The sequence below is a fragment of the Hakea prostrata genome, chromosome 11, assembly GCF_041222555.1.
Source record: "Hakea prostrata isolate BN-2017 chromosome 11, UWA_Hpros_2, whole genome shotgun sequence".
Taxonomy (NCBI): domain Eukaryota; kingdom Viridiplantae; phylum Streptophyta; class Magnoliopsida; order Proteales; family Proteaceae; genus Hakea; species Hakea prostrata.
In genome coordinates, this window is record NC_142610.1 from 11,734,301 (window position 1) to 11,752,198 (window position 17,898).

Sequence of the window (17,898 nt, forward strand, 5' to 3'; positions counted from 1 at the left end):
TAATTTATGGAAACAATTTAAATTATTAAGGGATTTTGTAATAGAATCATTGATTAATCATTTCAACTATGTCCGAATGATCTAGGCCTTAGAAGGTAACACGTTAAATGTGGCTAGGCAGGAGATTTAAATGGAAATATTTATAGAAAATAATTTAAATGGACCACATATTTGCATCAAATTAGGGAATAGTGTATAAATGAAATAATTTATGGAAACAATTTAAATTATTAATGAATCTTGTAATAGAATCTTCAGAGTGAATGGATAATCATTCCAATTATGTCTGAATGATGTAGGCCTCAGAAGGTAACATATTAAATGTGGCTAGGTAGGAGAATTTAAATAGAATAGTTTTTAGAAAATAATTCAAATTTACCACATATTTGCATCAGATTAGGATAGGCATCAAATTTACCAAAATTATCAAATTAAAATACCCAAAAATCGGAGGCAAAATATGGCCGACATCTCGGCGATATTCGCTCGTTCGCCCGTTTCGCCGGGTAGCGAACCGAGTGAAACTTTGTTCCTTGATCATGACCACATCTATCCACCCAATACGAACAGTGCACAATATATTTGAGAAGATAAAACTAATGGATGTGCTTCAACTACACTGAGGGGAGTTCAATGAAGTCTGGGTTCAAACCTGTATTCATAGAAACGCATCCGATTTGAATTGGCTGAATCAGAATTGGCAAATTTTTGTTTCTTTCGTGTATTAATTGAGTCTCATTTAATTTCTATCGTGGATTACGTTACAGAAGAAATAAGACAAATAAGGTATTTAGCAAGAATAATATCATTTGACTTCTTTCTCCAAAAGACTTTTTGGTTGTTGTTCTGTTGGGTGAATCTATATATAGACTGAAGCTTTGGACAAAGTGAAGCAATCTTCTGTGACCTCACTAATTTGAGGCTTTTGTTTTAATCTCAATCGAGGTGGTAAGAAGCATGGCGTCCAGTATTGTCTTGAGTGAGTTAGCTCTTTGGATGGCGACCTTTTATTTTCTCGTCAATGGCTTCGCAGAAGGAAAAAGCATAAAAAATGAGCAAGATTTGCAAATGAAAGCCTCTAGAAAGTCTCCTAACAGGGCAGTCATTAAGACCATTAAGGTGAAATGACTACAATTCCTGGACACTTAACCAGTTTGATTGCTTATATATATCTTTCTATTTTATTTATCTTGGAGGTGTTTTATGGTTTTCTAGACTGCAAATGGAGATGTTTACGATTGTGTTGATATATACAAACAACCTGCATTTAATCATCCTCGCCTTATCAATCATACAATCCAGGTTTGTTGTTGTCCTATAAATGTATTATACTAAAACTGTCAACTTGTTTCATTTAGCTAGGTGTTCATTATTTAATACTTCTAACATTTCTCTTCAATATTTGTTTGATTAGATGAAGCCTAGTGCATATATTCTGAATGGGTTCATGGAAAATAGAGAGATTCCTTCTGGCTATAAAGTTGCAGAGATAGGATTAAAGAATGGAGGATGTCCACCAAAAACAGTTCCAATACGCAAGACTCAAATAAATGGTACACTAATGATGGGCTCTACCCCAAAATTCGGTGGAAAAGCCAACAACAATGAATTCCCACACCATGTAGGCCTAGCTATCTTATTTGTATTTATTTTTGGTTTGATGCTTCCTGTTTAGAATTTGTTTGGCTTCAGGCAATTAGGGTTTGGATGAACTAATCAAAATCTGTTTTTTTTTAGTATGCAGCCATGATCCCCCGAGCGCCGGGAACATATTATGGAACTCAAGTAATGATGAATATATGGAAGCCAAGGGTTGCAATGAACGTCCAATTCACTCTTTCTCAAATTTGGGTTAAAGGAGGAAATGCAGGGGAAACTAACCTGGTGGAATCTGGATGGATTGTAAGTCTTCAATTTCTTAAAAAATTGTTCATTCAATGACAATTACAATTAATTTTTTGTTGTTGTTTTTTTTCTTCCCTCATTCAATTTATATATTTATTTTTCAGGTTTATCCACTTGCTAATGGTGATTATGAATCCAGACTGTTTGTACTTTGGACGGTAAGTCAGGCTAAAATATTGTTGTCCTTAATGAAGTACACTCATAGATTTGATCCATGGAATCTCAATCTTTAGTTTTTCACAACCAGATCAATGGTTGCGTTTAGAACCCATATGTGAAATTAGAGACATGCATGTTCCCCTACCAGGAAGGATCCATTTGATAACCCCTGAAAAATAGTTTCTAGTGTTTCTTGCTTGTTCAAAATGAAAATAAGGAATAAAATTTGATAAAACGGTTGCTTGCGGGGAATTTTGACAATTTGAAATAAAATTCTGAAGTTATCTTTCAAGAAACAGTTTTGCAACAACTAAGAAATATTGAATGATTATTGAGCAAAAGTTGAGCGGCTAGATTTCAGTGGAGAAAGAGATGATGTAACTTGACACTAAATATTAATCTACTAAAACCCTACTGATAGTGTTTTTTTGCATCCAAAAACTAGTTTTATCAAATGCTTAGAACTGGTTTTTGTTTCTAGAAACAACCAACCAAAACCCTTCTTGGTGTTTTTCTAAGCAGAAACACTTGGTTGGTTATCAAATGGATCCTAAACCTTTAGTTTCAATAGTTTAAAAACGATACATGAGCTTAATTCCCATCTATTCACCCTTTTTGCATTTGTTTATGTGAACAATATCAGGCAAACAATTATCAAAACTTCTGTTACAATTTTGACTGTGACGGTTATGTACAAGTGAGCAAAAATATCGCTCCTGGTATGCCATTTCTTACCATATCTACTTATGGCGGAGCACAATATGGAGATTATCTTGCCATAATCCAAGTAAGTAAAATTCAACACTGGGTTCTTTCTTTTTCTTCCCCACATATAAATTCAACTTCGTATTTCAACACAAAGAGTTTCAATGTTGAAAAGTCAGAATTTTGTTTTTAAATTGACCAAGGAAGATAAATTAAAATGTGTTAATTGATTTATCATTATATTATCAACTTGAACTAATTTGATTCTTCTATTAATGTTCAAATACAGGATCAATTATCTAAAAATTGGTTGCTATTATGGGGACGCAACAATGAGTTGATTGGTTACTGGCCCAAGGAACTCTTCAATCACTTATCAGTAAAAGCCAATGAAATATTTTGGGGTGGTGAGACTTATGGTCCAAGACCAGTTCCTGAAATGGGCAGTGCACATTTCCCTGAAGAAGGTTCTGGAAAAGCTTGTTTTATGTCCAAGGTTCTTATCGTTGATGAAAATCTGGCTCTAAGAGAGTTGATCCAAGTGAAACTCAGATTTATAATGATGTTCCTCATTGCTATAGATCAGTTGTTAGTAGATCTCCAAATCAAGGAACCAACGTATATTTTGGGGGTCCTGGTAATCTTTGTCCTATGTAATCTTAATATCTAATGCTCTTTCGATATTTGAATAACATTACAAATTTTTGCAACTTTTGGGTTACAATGCATGGATTACATGAGTTCATAACCATCTGTATGACGGACTTTTACTATATGTAGCAGCACTTTTCCTTCAGAGTAATGAGAGTAATGAAACAATTATTTTATGTGAACAAAAGGGTGAAGAAGAAGAAGACAAGAGAATTAAGGTGGTTCGGTGTTTAACCTACTAAAGCTCTAGAGTTTTCATCGATGTACAACTCTTTTACGTTCCACATGGCTAGGGTAAGTGTTGGAGTTCCACTGTTGTGGTATTTTATTTGAGATGGAATTCTTTGGCTTTGGATAAGGGCTGCCTTGATCAATTGAACCAACTTGGGATGCTTTGCTTGGAAAATAAGCTTCCTTATTTGTCTCTTTGATTTTCTCATGTGACTTGCTGTGGGAGAGCCCATGTAGGGCTCGATTAGGATTTCCAACACAGAGGATCCTAGGATGGCATGTTATATCAAATATGTGATGGTTGTAGATGTAACTAAGCAACAAAGGGATGTTAATCTAATACATCAATGTACATATACTCAGATGGAACTCAAACTACTTTGAGGCTCATCAATGTACATATACTCAGAGGAAACCTATTTTCTTTTTGGGGGCTTGGTGGTAATTGTCTTTGAGGAAATCCTATTGCCATACATGGCTCCTTGGCTGGTTTGGGAAAGAAGGATCAACATATATCTGCTAGGGTTGTGCTCTTCTGCTTGGATAAAACATATAAAACATTGCAAGGGATGGCTATTGATCTACATTTGTCAAAAATTGGTCCTTTGAAGATTTTTATATGATCACATTTATATTGAGAGAATGTTCTTTGTTTGGGAGTGTGGCTTCTATGCCAATGTGTGTGTGTGTGGGGGGGGGGGGGGGCTATGGGAGTGTAGCTCCTATTTCAACATGATGCTAGATGTACTTCTAGCACAATGACGACAGCATCCTATGTAGAGGCAATAAGAACAATGAGGTCATGGGTTTGAAACTCAATCCGTCCACACCTCTCCCCCTCACGTCCCCTCCCTTCCCATCCCCTGAGCTTCTACTGATTGGTTTAATGATTACTATATATATATATAGTTAAATTCAGTTTTACACTGCAGAATTTTTCGTAGTTAAATGTAAAGAAATCTGTAATAATAGCCTATAGCTACGAATTACATGCGGTTTATTATCTGTCGCAACAGAATCCAGTGCAAACGCAGTAGCTACACATAAAATACTGCATGTACAAGGTTGTCCATAGTTATGGATTCTTAGTTACGGCTCTTTCTATAGCTATATCTACGGATTGTTAGTTGCAGATGTTTCCACATCCAACTTCTAGCTATACATATTAAAGTGACGGATATTTTCGCGGTTATATATCATCTAGCTGCGGAAAATATAACTGTGGATGTTTTCGCGGCTACCCTATAGCTACGAAAAATTAACCGTGGATGTTTCCGCATCTAACTTCTACCTACACATATTGTAGTGATAGATAATTCCACGCTTATATATCCTCTAGCCGCGGAAAATATAACTACAAATGTTACCACGGCTACCCTATAGCTACAAAAAGTATAACTATGGATGTTCCGCGGTTAACTTCTAACTACACATACCTTTATTATGGTGTGATAACATAGGAGCGACTTACTTGTCACCTAATCCCGTGTTTCACGCTTACACTAAACACGTTGAGATTGATTTCCATTTTGTTCGGGATAAAGTTGCTCAAGATGATCTTCTTGTTCGGTTCATTTCTACATCAGATCAATTGGTTGACATCCTTACAAAGGCCTTACCCACTCCTTGTTTTCATTTCTTGTGTTCCAAACTCAATCTTGTTGATAGTACCTTGAGTTTGCGGGGGTGTTAAGGGTAATTCCTAAAGGTTCTCTTGTAAGCCATGTGGCACTTGTTTATTGGCTATATAGCTATATTTGTAATCTCTTATGGCTATAAATAAATAGGATATAACCTTCAGATTATTATTCTGAAGATTACTTACAGTCAGAATTTGTCTTTGGCCTAATTAAATTCTTATTTGATGTTCAGACCTCCAATTCATATATCCTTTTTAATTTATCTTGGTTTAGGGTGGACACAAGCATGGCTAGCTACAGTTCATTGTGTCAAGTGCTGATGCTTTTCATCATCACAATTATCCATTTCCATACTTAAGGCATAGCTGAGGGAAGAAGCATAACTAGAGAAGAATATCTGAAAATGAAGGAAAGTTTCTCAATCGACCAGCAGTTAAGACCATTCAAGTAAGAATATCTTTTAATCATTTTGGCTAGTTTCATAAATTTGGAGTAGTATACCAACTAAAATAGTAGTCTTCTAGTCAATCATATAAGTAATTGCCACATGAAATTTTTCCTTCAATCTCAAAGAACAATGCCAAAATATGCTTCTTCTTCTCTTTTTTTTCTTTCTCCACCCCTTGTAACACCCTTTTATTCAATCCAACTCTGGTAACACCTTCTACATGGAAACCCTTCCTTTTAGGATATCCAACCCTAAATACTTTGTCAGAAAAGAAGCCACCGAGGTGTTCAAAATTTCAGAAACTCTATGTTTCCTGTGTGGAGCAATCTGACCAAAGAAATGGTTACTCGTGGCTTTGTTGATCTTCTAACCTAAGTACTCTTGATATTACTCCATTAACATATTTTTATGGCTTTGACAAACTTCATCGAACCATTGAAGAAGACAAAAATGTTATTTGCAGCAAAAAGAAGGTGAGGTGGACCAGTAATTCAATCCACTAGGCCCTGAAAGTGTTCTTATTTCACACTTAAGCACCATGGCCTTAATGCCTCTACATAACTCTTTCTCTGCAGTATATACAAAATAGGGGATTCATGGTCCCCTTGTCTCAAATATTTCTGCACCCTGAAGAATCCTACCAAACCCCATTTTTAACAAAGTAGAGACTCTCGTTGACACCACAGCAGCTCTCTCACCCAAGATGTTTTCAGAAATCACCCCACCCTTTTGGAAGGCACCCTATTCTTTTGACATAATTGTAATGTTCTATTGAATTAAAAGAAAAGCTAATTTAATTTTTAGAGCTACCTTCAGCTATCTATTTGATTAAGATTTACACATTATTTAAGTCAAGTAATTTTGCTTTTTCTTTTGTATAGTATGAGTATGACCACTTCTAATTTTCCAACTTAAGATTTGCACATATTTAAGTCAAGTAATTTCATTTCTTTAACGTGTAGTATATTCTCTTCACTCGTAATCTCCTACCTTGCTCAATACAAGAAACAATGAAATATTTAATATAAACACAAGGTGAGATTTCTATAACATTCGTTTTAGATAATTTAGTGTATATTATTGCATTTGCTCATTATGTTTGTTCAATTGTGAAGAAAGTTATATATTTTTCATTTCATTGATAAACAACCATTTTGTCAAATTTTTTTTTTTTTTTTTTTTTTGTTTTGTTTCACTATTGTTATTTATTTGTATGTTTGACATCTTGCAATTGTTATTCATAGTTTCTTAGACTACATATGGGGACATTTTCAATTGTGTTGACATATGTACAGACAACCTGCTTTAGATCATCCTTTACTCAAGAATCATACAATCCAGGTATGCTCACTTTATATAATTAACCAGAGTGTGTTAAACAAAGGAGTCATATTCCTTTTTTTTGAAAAGTAAACCATGATTTTCAATGCTTTTAAGGAAATTACTTTTTCTCTACAACTAGATGAGACCCAGCACCTATCTGAAAGGGTTCCAAAATGATAGGCTTCTTCATCTAAAGCCATAAATAGAGCACTCAAATCATCAGGAGGTTGTCCACTTGGATCGGTTCCTATTTGAATGACTAAAATAGAAAAAAATAATGAGAGCTACTTCACTCTCATCAAAAAAGATGATCAGCAACAATGTGCATTATGTAAATATTCATTTTTCATTTCTCCTTTTTTTTTTTTTTTTTTTTTTTTTCTGCTAATTAAATCTATGATCTCTTTACGAATCAATAACCAGTTGTTCATCTTTTACAGTATCCATTATGTTAGTTTTTTAATGGTGGATGTAGTTTTTGCATTATTTATTCAATAACAGTTAATGTTATGATTAAAGTTAAAATTTTGATGACTTTCAGCATGCATTTGCTCAACCTACTAAAGATGAATTTTATGGGACTCAAGTAAACATGAACGTGTGGAATCCAAGTATACATAACAACACAGAAGTTTAGCCTTTCTCAGATATGGGTTATTGCAGGTCTGGGACGTAATCCAGTCAAGCACTGTAGAAGCTAGATGGATGGTAAGTCTTTTATCAAAGATATAACAAAAGCTAAATAAGAACTAGTATCTGGTATTGTTGTTTTAATTTTCTTATTTAGATAAAGAAATTTTCTTCTTTCATCCCTAAATGGTCATTTGTATTAAATGAATTGAAAAGCAAAAAAAATATAGTACATGCAAAGAAAACACTCAAAACATAAGCACCCCAACACAATCCAAGAAGAGGAAGCACTAGCTTGCTTACGCCTCCACACCACCTTGCGTCTTACCCTTGATACAGATGAAACGTCCTCCCTTCCTTTGCATTACTTGCAGTGATGTAGCTCGCCAGTTTTGCTGCACAAGAAGCAAAAAAATCCTTTACTGGATTATATTCTCTGTAAGTAATTATAAGTATCTACTACTTAGGTAAGTGCTCAGAAAATGACCTGCATAGATTGGGTCTTGTACCATATATGACCTTCCATAGAGCCTATTAGAGAAAAACCAACCAACACCATGTAACAAACTTTTCTTGATGTCTTGGGCTATTCTCTTTCTTTTGTACTTTCTTCTTAATGTTAAATTTCAGCTTTACTTTCCATTTCTCACTCTTCGTTTCTCTTTTAACCTTTTTACAAAAGGATCCATATTGATGACCTACTGAAGGAGTTGGGATAAGTCTTTGGTTGTTGCTGTGTACTATTTACATTTTGAAACTTGGTTCTCTGCCTGAGTATTACATTTTTTTTTATGAGAGATATTCTGATGCTCAATTTAACCTGCAACTAATTTATCAGGTTTATCCTTCTCTTTTTGGTGATTATCAGACTAGACTATTTACATTCTGGACAATAAATGTTGTTCAAGCTTCGTATTCATAATTCCTCGGCTCTTTGCCATTTAGAACTCACAAGATTCTTTTTGCAGGCAGATATGTATAACCGAACAGGTTGTTACAACTTGTTATGTCCAGGTTTTGTGCATGTAAGTAGGAGATATCATTGGGTATTTCTATTGAGCCATCTGTATATAATGGAGCCCAGAAGGAAATAGTTCTTGGTATGTTTCAAATAAATTAAATCAAAACCCTTGATTTGTTTTTAAAACCCAAAGTTTGAATCATCAATAGTGCTTTGATGCATGATGACTATATCTATGTTGGCTTTAGCACATAAGCTGATTGGTTACTGGCCCCATAATCTCTTCAATTTATTGAATAACCATGCAACAAAGATAGTTTGGGGAGGCGAAGTGCATGGTGATCCACCACATCCAGAAATGGGTAGTGGCCATTTTCCTGCTGAAGGTCTTGGAAAGTCGTATTATGTGTCTCATGTTAAGGTTATAGATAGATCTAGAGTAGTCAAGAATGCCGATCTATTCAGAGAATGCTCATACTTGGGAATAAACCCAGCTGCTATCTGATACAACCATTCAATGGGTCAGCAGTACCTTATTTCTTGTTTGGGGACCTGGTGGTAATTGCTAAGGGTACTCCAATGAGATAGAAATCAACTTTGTCATGGATAATATATTAAAAATTGATTTTTTTTTTTTTTTTGAGTTTGCCAACCCCAGTTTCCAAGGATTTGCCCTGGCTATTCCGGTGTTTAACTTGAGTCGCATACCTGACTGTGGTGGGTGAGTCTTCCAGCGGGGATTTTTTGCATCCACAAAGTTTCGATACTGGAACCTTGCTTAAGCGGACCAAGCTACTTATCACTTGGACCTACCCCCGTTGGTCAGATTGTGTTATGTTACACCTCGTAGTATGCAAGGTGCGAAATATTGCTACAGTTCACCAGTTCGCTACCTGGCTAACCTACCGAATTGGCAAAATCTCGCCGAGGGCCCAAAAATCACCAGATTTCGACCCCCATTTTGGGAGTATTTTTGGTCATTTTGAGCCCAAATTTGGTGCCTACCCTAATTTGATGCTAATATTTGGTAAATTTGAATTATTTCCTATTAATTCTCCATTTAATTTTTTTTTGCTTAGCTACATTTAATATGTTACCTTCTGAGGCCTAAATCATTTGGACATAATTGGAATGATTACCCGTTCACCTTGAAGTTTCTATTACAAAATCCCTTCATAATTTAAATTATTTCATATATATACTCTTCCCTACCCACATTTGGCATGTTGACTTTTGAGGCCTAAATCACTAGAATATAATTGGTAAGATTGTTTATTAATTTCGAAGATTTTGTTATAAAATGTCTTTTTCTAATTTAAATTACTTTCATAAATTATTTTATTTAGATTCTCCTCCTAATTGCATTTAGCACATTACCTTTTAAGTCATGAATCATTGGGACAAAATTGGTAATTTGAGTCATAGCTTAACCACATTTAACATGTTACCTTCTGAGGCTTAAATCATTCTGACATAATTGGAATGATTATCCGTTCACCTTGAAGATTAATTACAAAATTTTCTTCATAATTTAAATTATTTCATGTATATACTATTTCCCTACCAACATTTGGCATATTGACTTTTGAGGCCTAACTCACTAGAATATAATTGGTAAGACTGTTCATTAATCTTGAAGATTTTGCTATAAAATGTCTTTCTAATTTGAATTTTCTAGAAATTATTCTATGTATATTCTCCTCTTAATTACATTTAGTACATTACCTTAAGTCTTGAATCACTGGGACAAAATTGAAAACCCATTACACTAATAAGACCTATAAATGGATCTCCAAGGCATGAACTGGATATAGAAGAAGCTTATGTCTACTCTTTCTTTTCCAGTAAACTTCATAAAGATGCAATAAAACCAATTGCTTCACTCTGCAGCATAGTTCAAGGTAAGATCAGTCTCCAGCTTTGATCACCTAACATGAATTTCTTTGATATATATATTCATACCTGAGGATTCCCATAATACAATCATGCTTTTGAAGTAAATAAGAAAAATAAAAGAAGTAGAAGATATAGAAAGCTATATATACCAATATCAACAAACAAGAAAGGGTGGGAATCAAGTGGGATAGATGAGATGAAGATGAAAAATCTTTTCTTTTTTTCGTTCTAATTTTAGTTTTCTGTTTGAATCAAAGTTGAAGGTGGTAAGAACCATGGGTGCTAGCATTGGTTTTATTAAATTAGCTCTGTGGGTGGCGATCTTCTATTACATTTGCGATGGATTAGCAGGAGGAAGCAGCATAAAGACTGATCAGAAAGATTTGCCAATGAAAGCCTCCAGGAAGTCTGTTCAGAAGCCAGTAATTAAGAGCATCAAGGTGAAACTAACAGGTTTTTCATCAATTAATTTCATTTTCTTGGCTACAATATTTGTTGGTTACATAAGTTTATGGTTTTTAGACTGCCAATGGAGATGTTTTCGAGTGTGTTGATATCTACAAACAACCTGCATTTCTTCATCCTCAACTAAAGAATCATACAATCCAGGTTTATTTTTCTAACTCTGGAATTAGTTAGGCAAAAATTTACATCTTGTTTCATTTGAAATTGTATTTATCAAGAGTTCTAACATTTTCTTCCCCAAAATCTGTTTAACCAGATGAGACCTAGCCAGTCTCTTCTGAATGAGTTGATGAGAAATGAGATTCCTTCTTCATTTGAGATTCCTAATATAGGGCTTAAGGATGGAGGTTGTCCACCTGGAACAGTTCCCATTCGCAAGGTTCAAACTAATGGCACATTAACGGTGGGGTCTCACAAAAATTTTGGGAAAAAGAATGACTTTCCACTTGACTTTCCACACGGTGACTTTCCGCACCATGTAAGTTTATTTTGTTTGTAATTATCTTTTAGTTTGTATTATTTTGAGAATTTAGTTGGCTTCAAATAATTTAACATGTTTTTAGAATACATGAACTTAGCTAGATCTAAGAGTGATATTCTCGAGAATCATGTCAAAACTGTTTATTTTTCTAATTAATTTTTCATTCATGATCCCAATTTATTTCAAAAATTTAAGTGTATTTTTCCAATCTTGGTTTCAAAAATGTGGTTTTCAAATTAATTGCCAATTTCATTTTTTAATCCAATGCTCCAATTTCAACATTTTATTTTGTTTTTAATTCAGTTTTTCTAATTATTTTTCCAATTTTAGATTTTTAAGTTACTTCTTCAAAAAATCCAATTCACTTTCCAATTTCAGTTTATATAATAGTTCTTCAACTGTTAATATTTTGTAATTTATTTTCCCAATTTCATTATGTTTAATAAAAATGTTTTAAACTGTATTTTCTAATTATTTGTTTAAATAGAACAAAGAATCATGATTTGTATTAATCATGTATAAGAAAATAATCACGTTGATATGATAAAGAATCTGATTTTTATAAACCAAACAGATTTCATGGGAATTAATCAATTTTTTTTTTTTTTTTCAGTATGCAGCATTGGCTATGAATGAACCTGGTGGAGTCTATTTTGGAACTTCATTAATCATGGGTATATGGAAACCGAAAGTTGCAATGGATGTTCAATTCACACTTTCTCAAATTTGGATAAGAGCAGGACCTTTGGGTGAACGAAACTATGTGGAAGTTGGATGGCATGTAATTCTTCAATTTTTTTTTCTTTTTTTCAAAATTGGGGACAATTATGATATAATTTTGAACTTAAACCACTAAAATAACTCTAACAAAATTAGTACAATTTGGTTTTCTTCAATTTTTCAGATCTATCCATATTTCTATGGTGATCATGAAACCAGATTGTTTGTACTTTGGACGGTAAGCTTTCCCACACTTACCATTTATTGTTTTTATTAGTTTCTAAGGGATACTTAACTTATCATCTCTTCCCTCTCCATGTGTGTCTTTGTATGTGAACAATGATCAGGCAGACCAATATAAACACTACTGCTACAATTTTCAGTGTGAAGGTTTTGTACAAATAAGTCGAACTATATCTCCTGGTATGTCATTTGGCGATCAAGTATCTGAATACGACGGAAAACAGTTTGGAAGTCCCGTCTCTGTTATAAAAGTAAGCAAAAGTTTACCATTGATTTTGTTGATTTTAAATTCATCCTATTATATCTTCACAATACCTTATACATTGAGGTCAAGGTATTGAAACAGCTTCTCAACAAACATTTTTTGGGTAAAATTGCTCCGTCCCTAGACTCTACTTGTACTAAAGCTAACCTTCCAAGACCTGGGTTCACCCATGTACAGTTTAAAACTCATTTCACTGTTGCTCAATAGGTTTTAATTTAATCAACAGATGATAGTCAGAAATCAAATCTTGACTTAGCTATGAATCATGCGAGTCAAAATAAAACCCAGAACGTTAACATAATAAACAATTTAAAAGGTAAAAAATTTTTGTTAAAAAAATTAAACCCACCCCACCCCCCCCAAAAAAATTTATTTTATTTAGAGAGGGATAAAAACTCATGAAAGCAAGCCCCCACAAGTCTTTATTAATATCTTCGAATATATAGACTGACAGTCATTTGGAACCCAAACAGATTTCAAACTCTCTTTTCTTTTCTTTTCTCTTCTTCTTCTTTTTTTTTATTTTTTTATTTTTTTTATTTATTTGTTTCATTGTTATATAATGCAACTAATGAGGAATTCCATTGGAATGGCCTATATTTTGTCTAAATTATAGGACCCAGTCACCCATGTACAATTTAAAACTTGTTTCATTGTTGCTCAATAGAGTTTAATTTAAACATTAGATGATAGTAGAAATCAAATTTTAACAGGTTAACACGGAAAGTTTTTTGTATGAGAATGTAGCCCACTTCAACACTCTCATACAATGTTATTTTATGTTGAGAGGAGAAATGTAGACTCATGAAAATGCTGGTATAGGCCATTCTCTTCGACAAAGTTCTTTATTAATTATCTTTTTTGAAGATATATAACTGACCATGTCATTTTTGGTAACCCATAAACATGATTTTCAAACTCCCTCTTTTTTTTTTCTTTTTCCTTTTACATTTTAATGCAACTAATGATGAATTCCACTGGAATGGCTTGCCTTTAATTTTGTCTAAAATACAGGACCCAAGGTCTGGTCATTGGTTAGTGTTATGGGGAGAAGACCTGGAGATGATTGGTTACTTTCCCAAGGAACTTTTCAATCACTTAAGTGAAAAAGCTGATGATGTAGAGTGGGGTGGAGAGACTTACGGTCCAAGTCCATTTGCTGAAATGGGTAGCGGCCATTTTCCAGAAGAAGGTTTTGGAAAAGCATGTTTTAACTCCAGGATTCGTGTTTTAGATAAAAACAGGTCTTTTAATGATGTTGATCCAAGTAAAACTCGCAGCAATAATGATGTGCCAAAGTGCTATAGATCAGTTATACAACAATCCCAATCGGGAGGAACCGAAATATTGTTTGGAGGCCCTGGTGGTCGTTGTTAATTTTTACCATCTTTTTTTTTGAATAAAAAGATCGGACTTTATTAATAATTAGAGAACATATGGACACTCAGTGGAACCATTTCACTTAGCCCTCCAACAATGATTGCCTCAAATGCAGCTAACTTTACTGGTTCCTTTATCATAGTTAAAACAGAAAACATTCCATAATCTAACTGAACCTAATCTCTGGGAACTCCATGGCATCCCACTATAACTCTTTCTAAATATGTTCAGGCCTCACCCCAATTGGGTAGGAAGTTTGATTCCTAGCTGCAGATTTCGCAAGAAACTCCACAATAGGATTCGCTTCATGAAAGCAATGCATGGTCTTCCATTCAACCAAATTCAAAAAATGTTTCAACCCATACCAGGCTTGTAGCGCATACCAAAATGTTTCCCAAATGTGTTTTGCCTTAGACTGCAATTACATACCCCAATGGTTTTATACCTGTCCACCATGTTTCCCCCGAACACAATTCCAAGACGATTTCATAGAAAACTGCCCTTCTAATTATTATTTCTAGTGGCATTGATCCAACAGGTTCTAGTCACTCAACACAACGGACTGGGCTACCTCTAAAATAAACCCTAGCGTGGAGGACCATCTATACGAAAAGACCCATTCTCCATCTCATGACCATATTGACCATAAAGTGATATGATGATCATGCAAGAGTTTTTTTAATTGGAAGAAATTTCAGTTATTTAGTCTAGGGTAATATGGTGACATTAGTAATACCTTTTAGGATTTTAAAATAAATATTAAAAATATTATTTAAGATTTTATATGAATTTATAAAGTGTGGATAAAAAGATTAAATCATATTTACAATTAAAGAAAACTGACGGTGTGAAGTGTGGAGGGGGCTTTGTATGATTTTGATTTTAGGAAAGGTGTGGAGTGTTTCCAATAGAAATTGAAAAGGTTCATGTAAAAATTATTTAGAATTTTAGATAAATTTATTAAATGAGCATAAAATTATAAAATCAAAGTTAAAACCAACATAAACATGACTGTGTTAAATGTGAAAGACCTCTCTCTCTCTCTCATTTTGTCTGTGTATCTCCTCTATCTTTTATCTTCTCATTTTGCTTTTTCAATTAGTACTTCTTTTTCCAACCCAGTTGAAGGAGGAAAGAAACATGTTATGTGTTTGAGGGAATTACTTCTTTGGATGGTGATCCTTCATTCCCTAGGGAATGCTTTAGCAAAGGTGAGGACGCTAGCAATTAAGAGCTATCAAGGTGAAGCCTTTCTTTGTGAAAGACCCACTTTCCATGAAACACATTTTCGTGCATATCTGTATGGATATATATATTAATATCTTGCATAATTCTTTATGATTTTTTCAGACAGCAAATGGAGATATTTTTGACTGTGTCGACATATACAAACAACCTGCATTTGATCATCCTCTGCTGAAGAATCATACGATCCAGGTCAGATTTTGTTCCTCATTAATGGAAACTGCTATCCTGAATGAAATCAGATCCTCTTAGTCCAAGCTTCTCATTTGTTCATCTATTGGATGGACAACCTGTAGACGAAGAGAATGGCAAACGCTTATGATGCGAATTAATATTGAAATCAGTATGTCTAGAATGGTTGGGTAAACGAAAGGTTTGGATGGAGAGAATCTGAACTAATCCTGAATTGTATATTCATTAAGAGTTCAAATATTTTTCCTCCCTCCAATATTTGTTTAACTAGATGAGACCTAGCGCTTGTCTTTTGAAAGGGATCAAGAAGATTGAGGCATCTACATATGTTCCAAATATAGACCTAAATGACGGAGGTTTCCCACTTGGAACAGTTCCTATACCCAAGACTCAAATTAAAAAAGAATCTCCAGCCAATACCGACTGCTAGGCTAGAAAGGAAGAGCTTCATGGCTTAGGAAGCCAAGTTCAATAATATCAGCATTTTTAATTTGGTGTTTAGTCATCTTCAGATAATCCACCAATTCTGGTTTCAGGTACATAACCACATAGTTTCATTTCAATAAGAAGCTTATTGAGCATTGCATAAATTGAGTGTATGTGTGGATGGGATTTATCACCAGCCACAAACTCATGGATTCTGCAGTCGATCTCAATGGCACTGAATCCAGGCTTCTTCTTTATCCCAAGAGCTTTCATAGTATTGCTAACCTTGCCTACACCATTCCACCTTCCAACTGCAGCATATATGTTAGGGTTGGGCTCATGGACATCCAAGGAACGGACTGAGTGTCGTGAGGAGTCATGAGAGCATTCCGCCCCAACAATATGTGGATGACCATAGGGTTATGGAATGAAGTCCAACAGCGGTAGCTAGTCCATGAGGATTCTCATTCCTAAGTTGTGAAGGATACTGAATCGAGTTGGTTGGTGCCATAGGGGATGTATCTGGAGTTCATGTAGACATGTTACCTGTATGACCTTGCATTGGATTAGAAACCCCGACATGCGCCAGTACTCATTACCAATGGTTGTGGTGAGAGAGTGTTGACTGAACCAGCCATGGTTTGAGAGCCAGGTGTGGACTTTCCATTTTTGCCCAGGATCCCTATAGAGGTAACCAGTCCTTGCTGGATCAGAGTGATTAGACTTACCCAGAGGAGGGCTGGTGTATATCTTAAAGCATGTCAACTGTTAGAGACTTGCATAGTTAGAATCATAATATCATTCATACTTTGCACTCATTCATATCATTTATGCATTTCTGATTTGTTGAATAATTGATGGGAATGGTAATTGTTCTTACTGAGTTCTCTAGAACTCACTCATTTATTGTATATGTTTTATTAGCCTGCACAGATGGAGGAATTGTGCCGGAAGATGGACTGGTTTCCTATGAAGGAACATTCCCGTATGAAGAGGATGTGGCACCAACAGTGGGAAATGGAGATAGCCTGTGCGGAAGCTCTTGCAAGTGCATGGAGTGTGCTTATCGCACCTATTGATGGACAGAGACGGAAAGTGGTTAGACAGTTTGCTCAGCGAATGGAGAAGAACTGGAGGACGCCCTTTCTAGAGATTCATGAAAAATATTATTTAGCCTTAGAAAAGGAAACTGGAAAGAAAATAATATAACTCTTTTGATTGCTTCCGCTGAACTCGTATTCGTTTTAATTCATTATTCTTTCATTTATTATTTTTATTGGAGTATTTGGACTCCTGTAATTCCTTTAATTCATTTATTGAACTGTTTTTGCTCTTGATTGTCTTTATTTGTATTTATTATTGTTGATAGACTAAAACCGTGGATCCTGTGACGGATCACTCCCACGGGTTGTTGGGCTGGTAACCGAGACCGGCGGATGGGGTGTGACACCAACAGTGGTAGCCAATCCATGAGGGTTCTCACTCCTAGGTTGCAAAGGATATTGAACTGAGTTGGTTGGTGCCATAGGGAAAGTATCTGGACTCCGTATAGTATGTTACCATTATGACTTGCATTGGATCAGAAACCCCGACATGTGCCAGTATTCATGCCAATGGTCGTGGTAAGAGAGTGTTGACTTAAACCCCAGCCATGTTTGCGAGCCAGGTGTGGACCTACCCCTTTACCCAGGATCCCAACAAAGGTAACAAGTCCTTACGGGATCAAAGTGACTAGACCTACCTAGAGGAGGGCTGGTGCTATATCTTAAAGCATGTCAACTGTTAGAGATTTGGATAGTTAGATCTTAGTAGCATTCATATTTCTGCATACCATCCATATCATTTCATATGTGCATTCGTGGATTGTATTGACATATATATGAGAATTGTTTGTTCCTTACTGAGTTCATCAAAACTCATTCCTTCCTTCTT

At 34.9% G+C, this 17,898-nt stretch overlaps 1 protein-coding gene across 1 annotated transcript; it reads left to right on the forward strand.

Annotated features, from left to right (window-relative positions):
- Nucleotides 1-957: 957 nt before the first annotated feature.
- Nucleotides 958-14,100, forward strand: LOC149000128 (uncharacterized). Its single transcript, XM_089139124.1, has 18 exons — nt 958-1,119; nt 1,216-1,302; nt 1,415-1,621; nt 1,738-1,902; nt 2,010-2,063; nt 2,708-2,851; nt 3,059-3,406; nt 7,604-7,660; nt 7,726-7,770; nt 8,726-8,792; nt 8,902-9,074; nt 10,807-10,989; nt 11,072-11,158; nt 11,271-11,417; nt 12,109-12,276; nt 12,400-12,453; nt 12,563-12,709; nt 13,738-14,100. Exons 1-18 carry the CDS (start codon nt 958-960, stop codon nt 14,098-14,100), a joined length of 2,658 nt encoding a protein of 885 aa, XP_088995250.1.
- The last annotated feature ends 3,798 nt before the right edge of the window (nt 14,101-17,898 follow it).

Excerpts from the sequence above, each read along its gene's own strand:
- LOC149000128 (XM_089139124.1), top strand. The coding sequence starts at position 958 with ATGGCGTCCAGTATTGTCTTGAGTGAGTTAGCTCTTTGGATGGCGACC. Across the intron at positions 7,661-7,725 it reads GGACTCAAGTAAACATGAAC|GTCTGGGACGTAATCCAGTC; the intron begins GTGTGGAATCCA and ends GGGTTATTGCAG. Across the intron at positions 8,793-8,901 it reads CCAGAAGGAAATAGTTCTTG|CACATAAGCTGATTGGTTAC; the intron begins GTATGTTTCAAA and ends TGTTGGCTTTAG.